Raw genomic sequence first — 23,396 nt, forward strand, 5'->3', positions numbered from 1 at the left:
TAGTTGTTTTAAAGAAACATTTTATTTTTTATTTAACTTATTAAATAAACGTTATAAAGTCTGTGGATGTTGAAAAATAATATTTACGGCGTAACATACTCTTGTGTTACCCAGCAGTAATAATGGTAAACAGAAATGGTTTATTGTTTTTGACCGTTATCATCATCATCAAGCATTTTGCACACGGGTAGATTAACAGTGTTTAGTAACTTGCAACTATCTGATCCAAAAGGTTTCTTATTTTAAGGGAATATGACTGGTTATGACTTTATTTGCTTTCCTATTGGTTTCATGAACTTGTTTATGCATTGAACATTTATTGTTTTGGCTTTCATCAGACTAAAAGTAAATCAAAAGCATCTGCAATCATCCAGTAATGTCTAGGTTTTAAATAGAATGTTTGGGATTCAGCTTAAGGAGTATAATGTTTATTTCAGGCTTTTTATCTGGATTGTTTTTAATTATGTTTATATTGATTCTAGTGAAGATTTAAAAATTTATAAACTTTTGTTTGTGTCTTTGACAGTCCACAACAATATCCGTGATAAGATCTTACAAGCTCGGCACAGAAGACGCCAGAATACGTAAGTCATGGCTGAAAATTATGAGTTTTACTCAGCGAATACTCTCTGATGAGGCTGTAAAGCACTGACCCGATTCCTGTTAACCATATCTGGCCTGAGTCTGTCTGTAGAGTCCAGGCCACTTCTGGCAAGGACATGGCTTATTTAACTGATGACAACTGAATAAATTCCTCTTTTATCTAGTAAATTGTTAGCTCCACGTTTAGTGATAATTTGAGAAAATACTCTTGGTAGTACAGCAACAAAATAATAAGAATATTTTGTGTGGATGGTCGCAATGTTTAGATGCAAACAAAACAATATTATTTATGAATGTATTATGCATATAATGTACAGAAAAACTGTGTAAAATTTACTTAATTTCTGAAGTACGTTCCTGTGCTGTTATTTTCGGATAGCAAGTTCGCAGCTGTGCATGTAAAACAATTTAAAAGTAGTTTTAAAAATGAACTAATCAACAATAGTTGCTTGATGCCACGTATGTATTTTTAGCATGTGTCCACAAAGTTACAAAAAATTTGAAAACATTTTAAAAACTACATTTAAATAAGAAAATAAATTCAGAAACGCCCACTTCAGTTCTGCAGTGACTTGCATAACAATACTGTGTATTTCAAAAACATCTGTAATCATCCAGTAATGTCTAGGTTTTAAATCTAATGTTTCAGCTTATGCTCAAGGTGTATAATGTTTTTCAGGCTTTTTCTGAATGATCATTATTAGTGTATATATTGATTCATGTGAAAAACATTTTTTAAACTTGTTTGTTTGTTTGTTTGTTTGACAGTCTACAACAAGATCCTTGAACAAGATCAAGCAAGCTCAGCACACAAGAGGCCAGAATACATAAGTCATGGCTGAAAATTGCGAGTTTTACTCTGTGAATTCTAACATTCGAAAAAGGGCAAGGGCCATTGTTGCTCAGATTTTGAAGTCTTTGCAAACTCATTGTGATGACACTCCTCTCTATCCAAAGGTCTCAAATAGTACAAATGGGGCCACGGCGTCAAATAGTACAGATAGGGCCACGGTCTCAAATAGTACAGATGGGGCCATAGTCTCAAATAGTACAGATGGGGCACCTAAAGATAAAGACAATAGCCCCTTTCACACAGTGATACCGGTAAATATCCGGAAAATTTCCGGAACGACTTTACCGGTATATTCAAAAAAGCGCTGTTCACACAGGCGAGGACGTTACGGAAATTTTCCGGAAAAGAGCATTCACACATCCATTCCAAAATACCGGTAAATTCTGACATCATTAACCAGAAATGAGCTCTAAACAGGTGCGCTTGTATTTGTAAACATTTGACTAAATAACAAACTCTGTGGATAATCAGTATTGTGAACAACTTTCGCAGGATCACTTTCGCATGTCGAGATGTTCATAATATGTGCGTGTGCAGGTGCTCACAGGCTGTTTCACAGGCACACGCAAGGCTTGAAGGTAAACAAACAACGGCTTGTCATAAGCATCTCATCGATGATTATTTATACAGTTGGCATTAAGAAGAACATATAAACGTGATCTGACTAACTTCTAGCAGCTAAATGTGTCTGGAAATATATTCAAAGGCTTTTATTCTCATAAACCGCGCGGACGTAAATGCATCTGACAGTTGTGATTGGCTAAAGCAGACGTCTCACATCAGCACGTTCTAGACGTGCACGCGCTTATTCCGTCAATCTTCCTTCTGCGTTCACACAGCGCAGCATTCTGGCAAATTGCCGGTAAAGTTACAACTTCTCTTTCTGGAAAATAGCCAGAACGAATTTACTGGTATTTTCAAAAAGGACCTGTTCACACATACAACCTTTCCGGAAAATTGCCGGTAATTTTCCGGAAAGGTCTGTATGTGCTAAAGGGGCTTTTGATAACCTTGATGATTATGATATGGTGACATCTGAAGGCTCAGTTCATTATAATGATTATGATGCTGTGGTGTCAGATGGCTTTGAAAGTGATTCTGACCACAGTGGTGACCATGTCAGGGAAAGTTCAGATGAAGCTTTTAAAAATTCTTTAACTGACTGGGCTATTAATTTCAGAATCACAATGGTTGCGTTAACGGCTCTTCTGTCAATCTTGCGTAGTAAGCACCCAAACCTTCCAAAAGATGCTCGAACACTGCTTAAGACAGACACAATGTATAGAATAGAACAAATACAAGGAGGTTCTTTCTACTATTTTGGCATTCTTAATACATTGTCTGGAATTCTTGATGAAATGTTGCCCCAGTTACCTAACAGACACACATTGACATTGCAGTTGAATTTTGATGGCATTCCATTGCACAAGAGTACAAACATGCAACTGTGGCCTATTTTAGGCTTATTACAAGGCATAACAAAGAAACCTTTTCTAATAGCAATATTTGGTGGCATTTCCAAACCAAAAATATTGGCTGAGTATTTAAAAAGCTTAGTTGAAGAAGTTAAGAGCCTGCAGTCAGGCTTTGTGTTCAGAGGAAAGGAACTACTTCTCAAAATTAGTTCTGTTGTTTACAACATGTTGCTCATGCTTATGTTAAGGGTGTCAAGGGTTATTCATCATGTGATAAATGTGTACAGTCTGGTGTTTACATACAAAAGCGCATGACTTTCCCTGAGACCAATTCAGCTGTAAGAACTAATGAAACATTCAGAAATATGTGTGATGAAGAACACCACATAACTAAATATCCATTTACTGAACTTGATATAAATATGGTATCAGCATTTCCTCATGATTATATGCATTTAGTCTGTCTTGGTGTGATGCGTAGGTTATTAGATCTATGGACCAGTGGTCCTCTCAAGACTCACTTGCCAGCAAGTAAAGTAGTCAAATTATCTCAGAACCTACTCTCCCTTAAGAATTGTGTTCCATCTGAATTTGCTCCTAAACCAAGGTCAATTGAAGAGAAAAATCGCTGGAAGGCAACTGAACTAAGACAGTTTTTACTCTACACAGGATCTGTAGTTCTTTGTGATGTTGTAAGCACTCCGGTTTACAATAACTTCATGCTTCTGGCAGTTGCAATTTCTATCCTTATTGACCCAACTCAATGCTCTGAAATGTGTGAGTATGCAAAGACACTACTTATAGCTTTTGTGAAACACTTTGTGCAGCTGTATGGCAAGGAATATGTTGTCTATAATGTGCATGGCCTTGTTCACTTAGCTGATGATGTGAAATGCCATGGTCCACTTGACAACATTTCTGGATTTCCTTTTGAAAATTATTTAGGTCAGCTAAAAAGATTGGTCCGACGGCCATGCTATCCTGTTGCACAAATTGTACGCAGAATATCTGAGATATCTAGTGGTGGTTCAAAGACTGACATTTCTAAAAATTGTGTTCGGAAAGAGCATTAAAGCAGTTGTAAAACAGTACAAAGAAATCCATTTCCCTGATTTTTGTCTAAAGGTTTCAAAAGGTGATAACTGTGTTAATATTGATGGCGAAATTGGGTTGGTACAGAACATCTACAGTATATTCAGAATAATGATGCATTCATAGTATATGCTCAGTTTGAGTCAGTCAGTAGATTGTATGACTATGCAATTGATTCTTGCAGGCTTGGAGCTTATCTTGTGTCAAATCTTTCTCAAGAACTTAAATGTGCAAAAGTTGATAAGTCTCTTAAAAAAATTGTCATACTTCCTATTCAAGACAAGTTTGCTTGTCTGCCATTGCTACATTTAAACTAATATCAACAGATATCAAACAAAGTATTTGAAATGGAAATTTGAAAATGTTTAAAATGCCACTATAAAACTACTTGACACTATTTTTAATTTAATTTTTTTTTTAGATCTTTATTTTTTCAAAATGTTCCATATTGTCGAGTTCATCGAGTCATCTGAAGTGGAAGTTGTGCCATCTTCATGGGTATAGAATGGTGCGTGTGCTTGGCCATCTTACAAGTCTATGGCTAAGATTCATAAGGCTGTCACACTGCAGCAATCTCCAAATCAATCTTGGGCAACCTTCAGGATGCGGAATATTTACACCACAGGTAATATAGCCATTAATTAAATTTGATTGCATTTCAGGATTTTTAATTTTGGGGGAAGGTTAACAACTTGATGTTTTATTATAGACTCATATGAGGAAGCTCGACATAAACTTCCACAGGCAACTGTGATGTCTGACTTGCAGACCGATGAGGATGATGATCGCCCATCATACACTAAAAGAAAGAACAGGTTTGTTTGCAATTATTTTAAACTCATACTGTCAACAATATTTAATTGATCTATTACAACCTGTGAGTTTTGCCCTGGCACTATTCTAAATTTTTTATTTTTTATTTTTTGGTAAATGTATCTGTTCAGGGGACATAAAAGACACAACTTTAGTGACAGTGATGAGGAGAATTTATCTGGAAGAGACTGGGAAAAAAAGGCAGAATGGAGGATCTTTCAGAAATTGATGCAGCACCGCATATACCGTGACCACCAATGACTACGGCAGAGTCCTTCAGAACACCAGCAAGATGCATGGATACTGCACATCCCAGTATGCCAAGGAACATTTACAGTCCTTGTTCCACTGCAGTGGGAAATCAAGAAAGAACTTGCTGCAACTCGTCATGTCTTTGTAAGAATTCAAAATGATCATTACATTTGTAAAGTCCTAATGCAGCTAGAAAATAAAGATCAACAAGAGAATATCAGTAGTATCTAACCCACTGTTGTATTTACACAAGATGTGTAAGAATAAGCTAAAGGTTGATTTATACTAATATACTTGTCTTTTTTTAATTTTTTTTTAACATTACTGACTGAAGTAATAAAAGCACAAGAAGTCATGAAGCAGCAACTGGACGTGATTCTTAAAAAACTGCATAAGCAAAATAGTACTCTGCAGTGTGAAGACATTCCCGAACCAAGCACATTTGACCTGCCACTGTCAAATTTACTTGATTTGGAAAAGCTAGAATGAGATAAAGGAGCAACCCGAACAAATGAAGAAAGTGGTAAGTTCAATCTCTTGCGTAGTTAAAAATTTTATATTTTTTATTTTAAAGTTCAATTTTATTAATTTTTTATTTATTTATTTATTTTTATTTTTTTGGCTTTGTAGGTAGCCTACTTTGGAATAATTTGTGGGTTTTCCACTAAAGAAGCAGTATGGCGCATCCTTGGAAAGCTGTTAGCCAACTCCCTGTCTAAACAAATTAACTGGAGTGGGGCTAACCAAAAAGTGGCCTTTCGTACACTCACCCTTAGGACTGTCGTTGTCAGTAAGTTGATTTTAAATATACATTTCAATACATTTGCAGCTGTTTTTCATCTGTGCCAAAATACCTTTATATGCAGAACGGGTTTTTAAATCATTAACCAGATAAACAACAAAATCTACATTTAAAGTAATTGTAAGTGCCATTTTAGGTTGTACTTGTGTGAGAGCAAGCATGTTTCTTTTTACTTTTTATTTAACATTTGTACTTGTTCACTTCTAATTATCTGTATTTCTTTTAATCACAGATGCAGTGAGGACAAATGGCCATACGAAGAGTGCCACTGATAAAGAGGTTGAAAAATACATAACAAGGTGGCTACAACTTGCTCCTGATCGGGATGGAGGAAGTAAAGAAACAGAGAAAACGAATGTCTAAATCACAATTATTATTTATTTATTTTTTATTCTAAAGCAACATTTTAAGTTTATTAAGATTCCCTGATCCATAGGCAATTTCTTTATTTTTTCTTTCAACTTGTGCAATTTCATTTATTTTTACATTGGTATTAAGTAGTTTCCTTGTTATGTTTTGCACTTTCAAAACTTTTTTATTGAAGTTTGAGACTTTTATATGTGCAATTTCAGATTTTTTTCTTTAAATATTCCAGTTTACTTAATTTTGTTTACAGTGTGTAATTATTGTGTAATTTGTAGTGTGTGTAATAATTGTGTAATTTGTAGTGTTTTTTATATATATTGAAGTTGTAAATTCTTGTTCACTGCAACATTTATTCATCATTTTTATTATTATTATATGTTTGATATTTGAGCAATACAATAAACGGTTATTGTTTATTTTGTCTTTTGTTGGATTATTTGCTATATTGGATGTGTACTTTTTGCATTTTATTCAATTGTTTAAACGCAATGCCTAGCCTACACTTTGCATTAACATAGTAGCCTGTTTTTGTCATATCAACACAAATAGTTGTAATTACGTTAAAAGGGTGAGGTTTATATTTATATATATAAAAAAAAAAATAAATAAATAAAAAAAAAAAAAAAAATATATATATATATATATATATATATATATATATATATATATATATATATATATGTTACGTCCTTTTAGATGTTAATATTAAACTAGGAGTAGATGACAATAACATACATTAGCTTAATGTGTGTGACAAGCGGATGGAGAAAGAAATAAACTGAATCAAATAATCACTGCAATTATTTATTGCCCATATATCCCATGAAAACCAGTGAAAATATATTATACAGTGAAAGAAAAATATTTACAATGATTAAATAATGAATTACCTGGGGGGAGAGGAAGTAGTTGAATGTGCTTAAATCAAAGAAATAAATATAACAAAACTCAGTAACTGTTTTCACCAAACTAAACTAAATATGAAAAGAAAAGCATGAAAAGAAACATCTTCAACGTACCAAACGTCTTAACTAAACTGCTCTAACTAAAAACAAAACATACAGAAAACAGCACATTCTCCTGAACCTAATGAACTAATACAAAATATCAATCTGAGTGTTGTATATGTATATCGCGCGACTTACTCACTCCTACACCTCTCCGAGGCATCACTCAAACATGTCAGTTAACTGGACAATTTCACAAACATTGTTAAATCGCAAACTTTAGACAAGAGCATTAAACAAGCAAAACACATTCTCTCAGACTAGCCCTCGCAAGAGAGACTGTCCTCACAGAGACCCACAGAAAGAATAAGAGCGAGAAGTGGCGAGAAGGAAAGAGACAGAGAGAGAGAGAGATCGCCATTGTAGTTTGGGCTCGGCTTTTAAACGCTACGCCAACCAGCGATTGGTGGCGCAAACCCAGCGTCATTGGCCAACGTCATCAGCACGAAATGCGGATCCTCCAATGCCGTTCGTACCTGTAACACATGCATGAAACGACACACCCACATACAAACGAACGCACACACTTATCCAAAATACGTTCTGCAAGGGAACGTTACACTCACCCTCTTAAGACTAAACATAAAGCAACATTAAGCTCTAGATAAAGTGTCAGCAATGACATTTTCAGATCCTTTCTTATGCTTTATGTTTCAGTTAAAATTTTGTACAATCAACGACCAACGCATAAGGCGTTGATTGTGATTGTACATTCTAGACAGAAACACTAGAGGATTGTGGTCAGTGTATACTGTAACAGGCAAAACTGATGAACCCACGTAAACCTCAAAGAACTGCAACACCAAAATCAAAGCCAAAGCTTCCTTCTCAATGGTGGAATAATTACGTTGGTTTCTATTAAACTTACGTGAAAAGTAACAGATTGGGTGATCAAAGCCAACATCATCTTCTTGAACAAGCACAGCGCCAGCACCCAAAGAACTGGCATCAACTTCTATTTTAAATGGACGTGAGAAGTCAGGTGCGGCAAGAACAGGTGCACAAGTAAGCAACAACTTAATACTCTCAAAAGCCTGTTGGCATGCATCAGACCATACAAAATCAGCTTTTGGACTCAACAAGCTAGTCAAGGGACAAACAACAGTCGAGAAATTACAACAGAAACTCCTGTAATAACCAGCCATTCCTAAAAAGCGGCGCAACTCGCGTCTCGTTGTAGGAATAGGAAACTCAGCTATAGCTGTCACTTTGGCACTCACAGGACGAACTTGACCTTGACCTACTTCTTTGCCCAAATAGGTAATTGTTGCTTTCCCAAATTCACACTTGGCTAAATTAATAGTCAACGAAGCGTCAGATAACCGTTTAAAAACAGTACGAAGTGCAGACAAATGCTCATCCCAGTCACAGGAATAAATTACTAAATCATCGAGGTATGCATGACAATTTGGAACTCCAGACAATACAATGTTTACGAGGCGCTGGAAAGTTGCGGGAGCGTTTCGTAACCCAAAAGACATTACTTTGTATTGTAGGAAGTTATCCGGTGTAACGAAAGCTGAAATTTGCGCAGCTCGCGGAGATAATGGTATTTGCCAAAATCCTTTGAGTAGATCTAACTTTGTGACAAATTTCGCCGAACCCAAATTGTCAATACAGTCTTCCATTCTGGGCAATGGATAACTATCTGGCACTGTTACGGAATTTACCTTACGATAATCCGTGCAAAAACGGAATGTACCGTCAGCTTTTGGCACAAGCAGACACGGAGAGCTCCAGGGACTATGACTATACTCTGCTAGATTATTTTTTAACAGATAATCAACTTCGTCTTTCATCACAGAACGTTTTACATTATTTATTCTGTAAGCATGTTGCTTAATAGGATGATCGCATGTCACTTGAATATCATGCTGTAGCACGTTAGTTTGAGTCGGCACATCACTAAACAGCATCGGATATTCTCGCAACAGTTTGATCAAATCACGTCTCTGTGTTTCTGACAAAGTATTAAAATAATCTGGCAAATTATCAAGGATCTCCGAATTCAAAAGTCTACCACACATCGTCAAGTCATTACGAAACGTAAAGTCATCATCATCATTGTGACACTCACCCAGAGAAGGCAGCTCACTCACATCAGCAGAGTCACACACAGCAGTGACAGCAGCAACTGAGGGTTCAGAGGAAACAGCAGCAAGTTGTTCCTTTTCGAAATTACCAGACACTTTCCTAGGGTAATACAACTTGAGCATGTTAATGTGACAGGTGCGAAATTTTCTTTTTCGATCAGGTGTATTTATCACAAAGTCAGTTTCACTCTGCCAGAAAAACGAGCGGACAACGCTGAACCGGGTACCGGTAGCAGTACTAAAACATCATCGCCAGGTTTAATGTCACGGACAACAGCTTTCCTGTCATACCATCCTTTCATGTCCTCCTGAGCTACGGACAGTGACTCACGTGCAAGAGTGCAGACATTGTGCAAACATTCTCTAAAACGGCTAACAAAATCCAAAATATTTACTCCTTTTGATTTTTCATTTAACATCCCATCTTTCAGCACTTTAAGAGGCCCGCGAAAGACGTGGCCGAATGTTAAATCTGCCGGAGAAAAACCTAATGACTCCTGAGTAGATTCACGAATTGCAAACAACATTAATGGTATTCCTTCATCCCAGTCTTTTTCAGAGCTCATGCAATATTTTCTCAACATGGATTTTAGTGTTTGATGAAAACGTTCGATAGCTCCCTGACTTTCAGGATGATACGCGCTTGATGTTCGATGCTTTATGCCTAATGAAGTTAAAACTTGCGTGAACACTTTTGACAGAAAATTCGTACCTTGATCTGTTTGTACGATTTTTGGTAACCCAAAAGTAGAAAAAAATTTGATCATTGCTTTGATCACAACAGGTGCAGTGATTTTCCTAAGCGGGATGGCTTCGGTAAAGCGGGTTGCAGAGCACATAATAGTTAATAAAAACTGATTACCTGCTTTCGTCTTTGGAAGAGGACCAACACAATCCAAAATGACGTGCTCAAATGGTTCGCCAACAATAGGGATCGGAACAAGTGGTGCTGGTGGAATCTTTTGATTTGGTTTGCCAGTGACCTGACAAACATGACAAGTGCGACAGTGAGAAACAACATCCTTCTTTAAGCCAGGCCAGAAGAAATGTTTAAGAATGCGCTTGTACGTTTTTGTCACACCTAAATGACCAGATAAAGGGTGATCGTGGGCCAAATTTAGCACTTGTTCTTGATAAATTGTAGGCAGAACAATCTGACAAACAACCTCCCATTCATTCTCTACATCTCTGCTAGGACGCCATTTACGCAACAATAATCCATTCTCAATCACGTATACACTCAGGTTATTTTTCGTTTGTTTAAAATCCTTGTCAGCAGCAGAAAAACATTTCGTTAAGGACTCATCATCTCGTTGTGCATTTTTGATTCGTTCGTGCGAAATAGGATCAGATAAAAGATCACATTCGGGCGCATCTGTGGGCAGAGTATTGTCGGAGCGCGTTTCTTTCTCAGCACCTTTAAAACTTTTAAAATCGACCGAAACAGGATTTTTCTTAGTAAACAAAGGTGGCAAAAATGAATCAGATAATATTATTTCTTCTCCGATTCTGCGTTTTTGGGCACGAGTGACTACATTCACTGAAAATACGTCTGGAAACGTGTTAGAAATGTCATCAGCAGGGATAAAACAATCAGGTTTATCAACCACTTCAGGCAAAGATGAAACTTTATCCTCGGCCAAGTCATTTCCGAGAATAAACGCAACACCTTTGACAGGAAAGGAAGGACGTACACCAACTTTGACAAAACCTGAAATCAAATCACACTGCAAGTGAATTCGATGCAAAGGCACCGTTAAAACACCCATCTCAATTCCCTGAACTAGAATGTTGGATCCACAGTAAGTCTGATCAGATAGAGGAAGTGCATCAGAAATTAAAAACGAGTGAAGTGCGCCAGTGTCCCTCAAGATTTTAATTTCTTTCTGCTCTTCAGTATTTCCATTTACAGAAATCAGTCCCTTCATTAAAAATGGCTTAAAGCCAGCGTCAATTTCATTTTCAATAGAGTCAAGTCCAGACAAAGTTTTCACAAAAGCTGCTGGTTTCATTTGCCCTTGCTGATTTTTTCGTTTAAGCACTAAACATTCGGAAATTAAATGTCCGATTTTGTGGCAGTAAAAACACTCTCTAATCTCTTTATTCGTTGGTGAACTACTTTTTGGACGTGCGGAATTTTGAGCTGTGAATGAACTCAATGTCTTGTCAGGTCGGGGTACAGAAAACACGCTCTTGTGCGTTAACACATACTCATCCGCAAGAGTTGCGGCTTGTGACAAAGTCGTGACTTTCTGTTCATTAAGATATGTGACAATTCTTTCAGGCAGGCAATTTTTAAAATCCTCCAGAAGCATCAATTCTCGCAGCGCATTAAAATCTCTCACATTGTTAGCAGCCAACCATTTATCAAAAAGAACTCCCTTGTCATGGGCAAATTCTACGAATGTTTGCTGTGCATTTTTCTTTTGGTTTCTAAAACGTTGTCGATACGCTTCAGGCACTAACTCGTATGCGCGGGGACAGCGCTCTTAACTGAATCATAATTTCAAACTCTCCTCCAAAGTTAAAGCAGAACAAACTTCCTGTGCCTTTCCGACTAATCTACACTGTAGCAAAAGACACCAAACTTCTTTAGGCCAATGAAGTGCGGCAGCCACACGCTCAAACACAGCAAAATAGGAATCCACTTCGGATTCTCTGAAGTGAGGCACTAAAGCAATATGCTTACTAATATCAAAAGCACTAGACGAAACATCACTCAAAAAACTTGCCGAATTATCATTAGCAGCAGGACTTACAGGATTTAACTGCACAGATCGGCCAGAACCAACCTTCATCGAGTCTAACTCGAGCTGTCTAAGTTTTACCTGTGTCTCCGCGTCGATTTCCAATTTACGGATATCCAGGCGCAGCTTCATCTCGGCATGGCGCGTCTCAGCTCGCTCTTGAGCTTCAATCTGCATGCGAGCCAGGCGGACCTTTAGCCTCGCATCACCCCCAGACTCAATTGAAGTCGGGGAAAATGGATGGAAGGGCGGCAAGCCTGTCTTTGCCTCGGTCTCCACCTCGGCATACTCACCCGTCTCCTCCTCCGCATCCACTAAATTATCAGGACTGTGTTCTACAGCCTCTGCACCAGCCTTATCGCCATCTGCATCAGGTAAATTTAAAATTTTGTGTTTAATCAAGTGCTTTAAAACCTCGTCTTTAATAAGGCGCTTTAAAGACTGCCTCACAACAGGAATGCGATAGTGTACACCTATCTGCAATAAATCGTCTTTCCTACATCGCTCAAAAACTTCCAATGTCGGATTAGCAACAAATGTTTCTAAATCAAAAGTACTCATTGTCTAAATTCTCACAAATAGCCTACTTACTAACAAAAGACCAAAATTGCAAAGAGAGAAAATGATACTATTTCACTGTCACAGTTTTTCTCCTTTTTTCTCTACACCATCCGAGTACACACACACAAAACTATTATCCGGGACTAAATTAAGATTTTAAATAATTTAAATAGATCCTGGACGAGCCCCCAATTATATGTTACGTCCTTTTAGATGTTAATATTAAACTAGGAGTAGATGACAATAACATACATTAGTTTAATGTGTGTGACAAGCGGATGGAGAAAGAAATAAACTGAATCAAATAATCACTGCAATTATTTATTGCCCATATATCCCATGAAAACCAGTGAAAATATATTATACAGTGAAAGAAAAATATTTACAATGATTAAATAATGAATTACCTGGGGGGAGAGGAAGTAGTTGAATGTGCTTAAATCAAAGAAATAAATATAACAAAACTCAGTAACTGTTTTCACCAAACTAAACTAAATATGAAAACAAAAGCATGAAAAGAAACATCTTCAACGTACCAAACGTCTTAACTAAACTGCTCTAACTAAAAACAAAACATACAGAAAACAGCACATTCTCCTGAACCTAATGAACTAATACAAAATATCAATCTGAGTGTTGTATATGTATATCGCGCGACTTACTCACTCCTACACCTCTCCGAGGCATCACTCAAACATGTCAGTTAACTGGACAATTTCACAAACATTGTTAAATCGCAAACTTTAGACAAGAGCATTAAACAAGCAAAACACATTCTCTCAGACTAGCCCTCGCAAGAGAGACTGTCCTCACAGAGACCCACAGAAAGAATAAGAGCGAGAAGTGGCGAGAAGGAAAGAGACAGAGAGAGAGAGAGAGAGATCGCCATTGCAGTTTGGGCTCGGCTTTTAAACGCTACGCCAACCAGCGATTGGTGGCGCAAACCCAGCGTCAGCGGCCAACGTCATCAGCACGAAATGCGGATCCTCCAATGCCGTTCGTACCTGTAACACATGCATGAAACGACACACCCACATACAAACGAACACACACACTTATCCAAAATACGTTCTGCAAGGGAACGTTACAATATATATATATATATATATATATATATATATATATATATATATATATATATATATATATATATATATATATATATATATACTTAATCGCGCCAGCTCCGGGCCGCAGCGCACATTTTACTCGGACCGATTCTGGCGCGGATGCGGCAGCGTCGGCTTGCTTACGGCCGCCTCATCTGGCCAGAATCGGGCAGTGAGTCCACAGGCATCCGGCCCGAGTGCGGCAGCCAGAGCCGGGCCGAGTGGTAAGTCTCCGGCAGGTGAAAATCTAGCCAGAACTGGCCCGAGTGTATTTTGCTATCTGGAATTGTAAAACCATTGTAAAACGATGGTAAAACGATTGTAAAACCATTGTAAAACGATTGTAAAACCATTGTAAAACAATGGTAAAACCATTGTAAAACCATTGTAAAACCACTGTAAAACGATGGTAAAACCATTGTAAAACCATTGTAAAACGATGGTAAAACGATTGTTTTATCATTGTAAAACCATTGTAAAACGATGGTAAAACCATTGTAAAACGATGGTAAAACGATCGTTTTATCATTGTAAAACCATTGTAAAACGATTGTAAAACCATTGTAAAACGATGGTAAAACCATTGTAAAACCATTGTAAAACAATGGTAAAACCATTGTAAAACCATTGTAAAACTGTCAGGGTTCTGCCACTTTGGTCTTGTAAATTCTTGTTTAGGTGGCAGAGCTCTGACACTACTCCATGTCTGGTCCTGTTTCTGTCTCTGTGTGCGCGCGCCGTCGTGGGTGTACGCAGAGTGTGCGCGCTGCCACTTGATGTGGCCGCGCACGCTCTGCGTCCCTCAGACGCGCGCGCTCTTGTACTAGTGTTTGTTCTGTCAGCAGCCCGCTGCTTTATTCTCGGCGCCTCCGTCTAGTTGGTTTCAGTTTTGGTTGGCGCTGAGATGAAGCATGCGCGTTGCTTATGTGTGAGCGCACGGTAAGGTGTTTATCTATCGTGTGCTCGTGTCTTGCGTCTCTTGTCAAAGCACGTGGCTTGGTGTTTACATAGTGGTCACATGCTTTTGTCGTGTGCTTCAGTGTTGTGTTTGTTGTTGTTTTAGTGAGCGCATGGCTTGTGTTGTCTCTCTGTGTCATGCGCTCTATTGTCTTGTCCCACCCTCCTTGTTAACCCATTATTAGTTAATTGTGTTCACCTGTTTGTGTTAATTTTCTACAGTTTATATACCCCTCACTTTTGCTGTCCTGTGCCAGTTCGTCATCACATGTTGTTGTTTAAACCCTTGTCTTGTCATGTTTCCAGTTCTCATCCTTGCCAGCCTGCCCAGTCCTGTTTGTATGTATTTGTTTTGTTAATGTTTTCCCCCTCAGGGTAGTTTTATTTTGCATTTTATTTTATTTTTATTATTTAATAAATTCCCATTTTTCCTGCGCTTGAGTCCTCGCTCCTTTTTCCCATTTCCCCTCACCAACCCTGACAAAAACGATGGTAAAACGATTGTTTTATCATTGTAAAACCATTGTAAAACTATTGTAAAACCATTGTAAAACTATGGTAAAACCATTGTAAAACGATGGTAAAACAATCGTTTTATCATTGTAAATCGTTTTATCATTGTAAAACCATTGTAAAACGATTGTAAAACCATTGTAAAACGATTGTAAAAACATTGTAAAACAGTTGTAAAACCATTGTAAAACAATGGTAAAAGGATCGTTTTATCATTGTAAAACCATTGTAAAACGATGGTAAAACCATTGTAAAACGATTGTAAAACCGGTAAAACCATTGTAAAACCATTGTAAAACAATGGTAAAACGATCGTTTTATCATTGTAAAACCATTGTAAAACCATTGTAAAACCATTGTAAAACGATGGTAATGTAAATAACCCCAAGTTATTTAAGTTAGGTTTCAGTGTTAATTATTTATGCTGCTTTTAATTACTTCTCTATTTCTTTAAAAATTGTTGTGTTTTTGTTATTTATTTGAACTCCGCTTTGCACTAAGTTATTTAGCCTATAGAGACCCTTATTTTGACGCGCGGCTTGCCGGAAGTGGTCAGGTGCGCGAGCGCGCGCAGATCACGGAAGCAGGGAGATCGGAGAAGCGCGCCTAGCACGAGGGAGAGAGCGATCGCTTGCACAGAGAAATGCACGGAGCTAAAGTTACATTTAAGGACTGATTTAAGAGAGATTTAATGCATATTTGAGTTTGTTTTTTGTTCTGTTCATCTTCATTGTTTGAACACCTGGTTGGAAGGGAGAACAAGGTAGATGAGGACATTTTTTATACATATTGCTAAAATTTGATGCATCTGTTGGCTTGCTAATAATTTAAATTGCTATTTTATCGTAAAATTAGTCATATATTTGCAGATACTTTATAATATTGTCACTAAGTTTATTGTTTTGTCTTATTATGTGAATTTTTATTCATTACATGTTTTCTATTTGTGTTTATTCATCTGTTCTTAGCTCTTACGGTGTTGTACAGTCTTTAAGGACGGCAAATGCAACAATAAAGGCACAAAGGAGGACAGTGCAACATCAGTGCATGAGTTTATTCCTTTTATTTCTCCAACCGGGCTGTTACAGTAAGAGCTTGCACCCACTGACATTATTTGCTGATGTAAATGATGACGGATCACGGTTCCAATTTGTGCACTCCTGCAAAAGTAAACGAACAAATTGATAATGTTCAAAACAAAGAAGTTGATGAAGAAATAGAAGTTCAATCTGAAGAATTAGACACAAATGTACGTCGCTCTACCCGTGAGCGAACTCAGACAGACAGGATGCTTGCATATCAAAGGGAGGAGTCTCATAAAGCAGAAAGAAAGCTTATGCATGCATATGAAAAATGGAAAGCTGAGGCTCGGAAAGCAAGAAGTCAGTTGAAATTAGACATTTCTGAGAGTGAATTAGCAACACTCATAGACTCATTGGAAAAGGAAAAGGACAGTGTGATGAATGCATACATAAGGGTTAGAAGTAATGTAACTCCACCCACTGATATGAGAAGGAAAATTGATGCTTGTGATGCTGTTACAAAGGATATAGTAAAAATTGCATATGAGAGGATCTCAGGGGTAGATGGAGGCTTTGACAATGAAACCGTAAAGGGGCATTTACGTAAGCTGCTTGAACGAGACTACGCTCGCTCTGTTTATGGTTCTACTGTTTCACGCATCAGCTCCAAATCCAGTACACCTATAAGTCAACCCTCTCTGAATTCTATACTAATGGCTAAACACATAGAGGCAGCAGCAGAGCTAGCAGCTAAGGAAGCAGAATATGCTACTGTAATAGAAGAAAGGGAGCAAAGAGAAAAATTACGACTTCTAGAAGAGAAGCAAAGAAAAGAACTTGAGGCTCAAAAGGGCGAGTTTGAAAGGCTCCAAGTGATGAAGGAGGTAAGAGCAGCTAGAGCAAGACTGGAGGTGTATGACAAGGAAGAAACTGTTGACACTGTTAATCAAGATGAAGGGCTGCAGCAACCTGTAAGCCCTCCCACGCATAAACCAGTATACTTATCCTCCGTTAATCCAACGCCTAACATTTCATCACAGAGTCCCAACGCTGATGTGTCTCAATTAGCGCAGGCTGTCCAAGATAGCATAACACTAAACAGACTTCCTATGCCAGAGCCCACAGTTTTCAGTGGTGACCCCATTCACTTCATAGAGTGGAAGGCTTCATTTGAATCACTCATTGATAAAAGGCATATCTCTTCAGGAGACAAGTTATACTACCTGAAGAAGTACGTTACTGGGCCTGCTCTGAAAGTGCTAGATGGTATCTTTTACAGAAATGATGAGGAGGCTTACAAGGACGCGTGGAAGAGGCTTCTAGATCGCTACGGACAGCCATTCATCATACAACGAGCATTCAGAGAGAAACTCGCATACTGGCCTAAAATTCAATCCAAGGACTCGGTAGGACTTCGAAATTTCTCTGATTTCTTGAACTCATGTAAGGATGCAATGCCACATGTAAAGGGACTGGAAATATTGAATGATTGCGAAGAGAATAGGAAGCTTGTAAGCAAACTCCCTGATTGGGCGGCTGCCCGCTGGAATCGTCAAACCACACAAACGCTGAGTGAAACACAAGATTTTCCAACTTTTCGAGAATTCGCCCATTTCATGTCTGTTGAAGCTGAAGTTGCCTGTAATCCAGTCACATCCTTTCATGCCCTTCATGTTTCAGAACCTAACAAAGAGAAAATTTATTTCAAGGTCAGTAAACCTAAAGCTAATGTCTTCCATACAAAGACTGTCACACAGCATGATAATTCTAAGCCCACTGGAAAGGTCAATAAGCCATGTCTGTTCTGTCAAAATGGTGAACATCAAATTCATGAATGTTCTAAATTCTCTGCAAGGTCTCTTGAAGAACGTAGACAGTTCGTAAAGAATACAAGATTGTGCTATGGATGTTTGAGGCTGGGTCACAGTGCCAAGGACTGCCGCTCCCGACATTGCTGCAACACCTGTAAGGGAAGACACCCTACCTGCCTACATGATGACAGCTTCAATAGAAAGGTGAGGTCTTCTTCTGCTCAGAGCCCAGAAAATGTCCATGAAGGAGTTGCGACAATGTCATTGAGTGTAGAATCTGGATGCACGCCTGTTAACACCTCGATGATTGTGCCAGTGTGGTTGTCCACACATAAAGACCCAGTTTCTGAGAAGCTCGTCTATGCTCTGTTAGACACACAAAGCGATTCAGTCTTTATTGAATGTGCAGTATGCAAAAGTCTTAAAGTCGACTCCTGTCCCGTGACGCTTAAACTCACTACTTTGGTTGGAAAGGACTCCTTGATGTCAAGTGAAAGGATTTCTGGTCTTCGAGTTAGAGGTTTCAATTCCTCACTGATTATAGATCTACCCCCTGCATACACCAAAGAATGCATTCCTGTGGATCGCGCACACATCCCTACAATGGAGACTGCAAGTCATTGGAAACATCTAGCCACTCTAGCAGACAAAATTCCCCCACTTCAAAATTGTGAGGTTGGACTATTGATAGGATACAATTGTTCCAGAGCGCTAGCGCCCCGAGAAGTAATTCTTGGAACGGAGAATGAACCATATGCTGTTCGCACGGACCTCGGATGGAGCATTATAGGTCCTTCCATAACACATTTTGAGCCCCAAAGCAGTGCTGCCATGTGTCATAGAGTGTCTATCAAGGAAATACCTGCAGTAACTCCCACAGATGTGATAAAAGTGCTGGAATCTGATTTCAAGGACACAGAAGGGCACACAAAAGTGACGTCTCAGGAGGACATCATGTTTTTGAGAAAGCTGGAAGAGAATATCAGATTGAACAAGGATAGTCATCTGGAAATGCCCCTGCCATTCAGGAAAAGACCATATCTTCCAGATAACAAACCTCTTGCTGTCATAAGACTTCAACATTTGAAGAGGAGATTAATGAGGGATCAGGAGTACAGAGAGCATTATGTACCATTCATGGAGGAAGTAATAGAGAAGGGTAATGCAGAGCAGGTGTTTGAGGAAGGACGAGAAGGAGAAAGATGGTACATACCACATCACGGAGTGTACCACTCGAAAAAGCCAGGGAAATTGCGTATAGTTTTTGACTGTTCAGCCAGATACAAGGGAACTAGCTTGAACGACCATCTTCTAACTGGCCCAGATCTGATGAACAGCTTAACTGGCATCCTTTTGAGGTTCAGACAGTACCCTGTAGCCCTAATGTGTGACGTGGAGAAAATGTTCCACCAATTTCATGTAGACCATGCGGATCGTGATTATTTACGATTTCTATGGTGGAGAAATGGAGATTTCAATTCACAGCCTCAAACCTTCCGCATGACAGTGCATTTGTTTGGAGCCTCATCGTCCCCTGGATGCGCTAACTATGGGCTGAAGCATCTTGCAAGAGAAGGTGAACGTCTGTATCCTCTGGGCTCGCAATTTATTATGCAAGATTTCTACATGGATGATGGAGTTTCCAGCATTGAAAGCACAGAGAAGGCCATCAAATTGGCTGAAGAAGCTCGTCAGCTTTGTGCACTGGGAAGCTTAAGGCTTCACAAGTTTGTGTCTAATGACAAGGAAGTCTTGAAGACAATACCACCCTCAGAGTGTGCGGTAGATGTTACAGCTGTCGATCTTGCTCTCACTGATCAGCCTTTGGAAAGAGCTTTGGGCATATACTGGAGTCTGGAACAAAACAATTTCAAATTCCGTATCACTGTTAAGGACCAACCAGCAACCCGTAGAGGGATACTGTCTATAGTGGCCTCATTGTTTGATCCCTTAGGCTTTCTTGCCCCCTTTGTACTCAAAGGAAAGACCATTCTGCAAGAAATGTGCCGAAGTGGTATGGGTTGGGATGATAACTTACCCGCTGATCTACAATCAGCATGGGAACACTGGAAGGCAGATCTAGTTAATCTAGAAAAGATTGAAGTGCCTCGTTGTATTGTGCCCTCTGGCTTTGGGAGAATCATAAGGAGAGAGATTCACCACTTCTCAGACGCCAGCATAAGTGGATATGGTCAGTGTTCATATCTCAGACTCGAGAACGAGCAAGGTGACATCAGTTGTTTATTGCTCATGGCAAAATCTAGAGTGGCCCCACTCAAGATCACAACAATTCCTCGGCTAGAATTGGCTGCCGCAGTGGTGTCAGTTGCAGTGAATGACCTGTTGAAGGAGGAAATGAACCTGGCAGATGCAGAAGCGTTCTTCTGGACTGACTCACAAGTGGTGTTAGGCTACATAAACAATGAAGCCCGCCGTTTCCACACGTTTGTGGCAAATAGAGTACAAAGGATTCACCGCACCACAACTCCTCAACAGTGGCGGTACATTTGCTCAGATGAAAATCCAGCCGATTACGCATCGCGTGGTCTAAGTGTTAACAATCTTGTCACTTCCAACTGGTTTAGAGGACCTAAAGTTTTATGGGAAAAGCAAATACCACCACCTATGGAAATCAGCAAGCAGCTTCCAATTGGCGACCCTGAAGTCAAGAAGGTTCAGTCACTCAACACGCAAACTGTACAGTATTCATGTTTGTCAGACCGTCTCACCAAGTTGTCCTCATGGTCCAAAGCTATCCAAGCTGTTGCACGTTTAATACGTCGTGTCAGGAAAGACAAGTCACATAATCACAGTACATTGGCGGAACGGAACGATGCACAGTGTATCATAATCAAGGACTTACAGAAGCAGACATATGCAGAGGAGATAACTTTACTCCGTAAGGGCAAACAACTACCTCGCAGCAACAGACTATACAATCTTGACACCTTTGTCGACCAAGATGGATTGCTGAAGGTGGGAGGGAGACTTTGTGAGGCATCTATCCCTAATGCTGTTAAGTATCCAGTGATACTTCCGAAGGAGCACCAACTTACAAAACTCCTGATTGCTGATTGTCATGAGAAGATGGCTCATCAAGGAAAGGGAATGACTATAAATGAAATCAGATCAAGAGGATTCTGGATTACGGGAGTTAACAGGACTGTAGCTTCCTTTGTACGACAATGTGTGAGATGTCGCAAGTTACGTGGACCTACGGAAGAGCAAAAAATGGCTAACTTACCCTCAGAGCGCATAGAGCCATCCCCTCCATTCACATACAGCGGGATGGATGTTTTCGGTCCATTCATCACCAGCAAAGGTCGCAAGTCAAACAAGAGGTATGGACTTCTCTTTACCTGTTTCTGTTGCAGAGCCATCCATATTGAGATGCTGGATGACATGTCCACAGATGCCTTTATCAATGGCCTGCGTTGTTTCATCGCTATCAGAGGAGCAGTCCATCAAATAAGGTGTGATCAAGGCAGTAATTTCATTGGAGCCAGGAATGAGCTCACCAAAGCTATGGAGGAGATTGACACCAACCGTCTGGTAACATTCTTAGCGGAAAAACAGTGTGACTTTGTTTTTAATGCACCTCATTCAAGCCACACTGGCGGAGTTTGGGAAAGACAGATTAGAACTGTCAGAAGTGTTCTTCGCTCCACCCTGTCACAGTCATCTGGAAGGCTCGATGACTCTTCTCTGCGAACGTTCTTTTACGAGGCCATGTCCATTGTAAACAGTCGTCCGCTCACGGTTGATAGTATAACTGACCCAAGTAGCCCTGAACCTCTAACCCCTAATCACCTCCTCACTCTAAAACCTACTCAAGCCCTACCACCTCCTGGCAAATTTGTCAGGGAAGATGTGTATGCCCGTAAGAGATGGCGGCATGTCCAATACTTAGCGGAACAATTCTGGGGACGTTGGCATTAGGAGTATGTGTCTAACATCACAACAAGACAGTGCTGGCATACACCAAGAAGGAACATGCAAGTAGGAGATATTGTCTTGGAGAGGGCAGTGGATCTGCCCAGGAATGAGTGGCGCTTGGCAAGGATTATTGAGGCAGTCACTGACAAGGACGGATTGGTGAGAAGAGTAAAAATACAGTTCGGAGACAGAAATCTGGGGAAGGATGGTAAACGTCCACATAAACCATCTGTGGTGGAACGTCCAGTGCAGAAGCTGGTCCTGCTGATGGAGGCAGCCTGAACATACTGACATATCCTTTGAGTAAACAGTTCATAGTAATATATGTTTTAGTGTTGTTTACATCTAGTCTTAAATGGTTATAGTAGTAGTAGTAGTAATTATAATTCATTTAAAATCATTCGTGATTAAAAGGTTAAAATTCATAATCTCTCATGATTGGTGGGAGTGTAAATAACCCCAAGTTATTTAAGTTAGGTTTCAGTGTTAATTATTTATGCTGCTTTTAATTACTTCTCTATTTCTTTAAAAATTGTTGTGTTTTTGTTATTTATTTGAACTCCGCTTTGCACTAAGTTATTTAGCCTATAGAGACCCTTATTTTGACGCGCGTCTTGCCGGAAGTGGTCAGGTGCGCGAGCGCGCGCAGATCACGGAAGCAGGGAGATCGGAGAAGCGCGCCTAGCACGAGGGAGAGAGCGATCGCTTGCACAGAGAAATGCACGGAGCTAAAGTTACATTTAAGGACTGATTTAAGAGAGATTTAATGCATATTTGAGTTTGTTTTTTGTTCTGTTCATCTTCATTGTTTGAACACCTGGTTGGAAGGGAGAACAAGGTAGATGAGGACATTTTTTATACATATTGCTAAAATTTGATGCATCTGTTGGCTTGCTAATAATTTAAATTGCTATTTTATCGTAAAATTAGTCATATATTTGCAGATACTTTATAATATTGTCACTAAGTTTATTGTTTTGTCTTATTATGTGAATTTTTATTCATTACATGTTTTCTATTTGTGTTTATTCATCTGTTCTTAGCTCTTACGGTGTTGTACAGTCTTTAAGGACGGCAAATGCAACAATAAAGGCACAAAGGAGGACAGTGCAACATCAGTGCATGAGTTTATTCCTTTTATTTCTCCAACCGGGCTGTTACAGGTAAAACCATTGTAAAACGATGGTAAAACGATCGTTTTATCATTGTAAAACCATTGTAAACCATTGTAAAACGATGGTAAAACGATCATTTTATCATTGTAAAACCATTGTAAAACGATGGTAAAACGATCGTTTTATCATGTAAAACCATTGTAAAACGATGGTAAAACGGATCGTTTTACAATCACTTTACCATCGTTTTACAATCGTATTACAATCGTTTTACCATTGTTTTACAATCGTTTTACAATCATTTTACAATGGTTTTACAATGGTTTTAC

At 39.0% G+C, this 23,396-nt stretch overlaps 3 protein-coding genes across 6 annotated transcripts in view; all 3 read left to right on the forward strand.

Moving 5' to 3' along the window:
- The window catches only part of LOC147844409 (uncharacterized), a 681,160-nt gene that overhangs the window by 286,375 nt on the left and 371,389 nt on the right, over nt 1-23,396 (forward strand). The window lies entirely within an intron of this gene.
- LOC147844414 (uncharacterized) lies at nt 527-4,875 on the forward strand. The gene is made up of 2 exons (XM_087254275.1): nt 527-1,651; nt 2,453-4,875. The coding sequence occupies exon 2, from the start codon at nt 3,183-3,185 to the stop codon at nt 3,942-3,944; it is 762 nt and encodes a 253-aa protein (XP_087110401.1). The 5' UTR covers nt 527-1,651; nt 2,453-3,182; the 3' UTR covers nt 3,945-4,875.
- LOC103910875 (uncharacterized) lies at nt 15,766-23,065 on the forward strand. 2 transcript variants are annotated; one of them, XR_015491847.1, is made up of 2 exons: nt 15,766-22,790; nt 22,996-23,065. XR_015491847.1 is itself a non-coding variant. In XM_087254252.1 (2 exons), exon 2 carries the CDS (start codon nt 16,310-16,312, stop codon nt 21,953-21,955), a length of 5,646 nt encoding a protein of 1,881 aa, XP_087110378.1. In that variant the 5' UTR covers nt 15,766-15,946; nt 16,152-16,309; the 3' UTR covers nt 21,956-23,065. The 2 variants fall into 2 exon arrangements, 1 of the variants encoding a protein (XP_087110378.1); XM_087254252.1 differs by having other exon boundaries at nt 15,766-15,946; nt 16,152-23,065.

Source organism: Danio rerio, chromosome 5 (assembly GCF_052040795.2).
Source record: "Danio rerio strain M-AB ecotype USA chromosome 5, GRCz13ab, whole genome shotgun sequence".
NCBI lineage: Eukaryota > Metazoa > Chordata > Actinopteri > Cypriniformes > Danionidae > Danio > Danio rerio.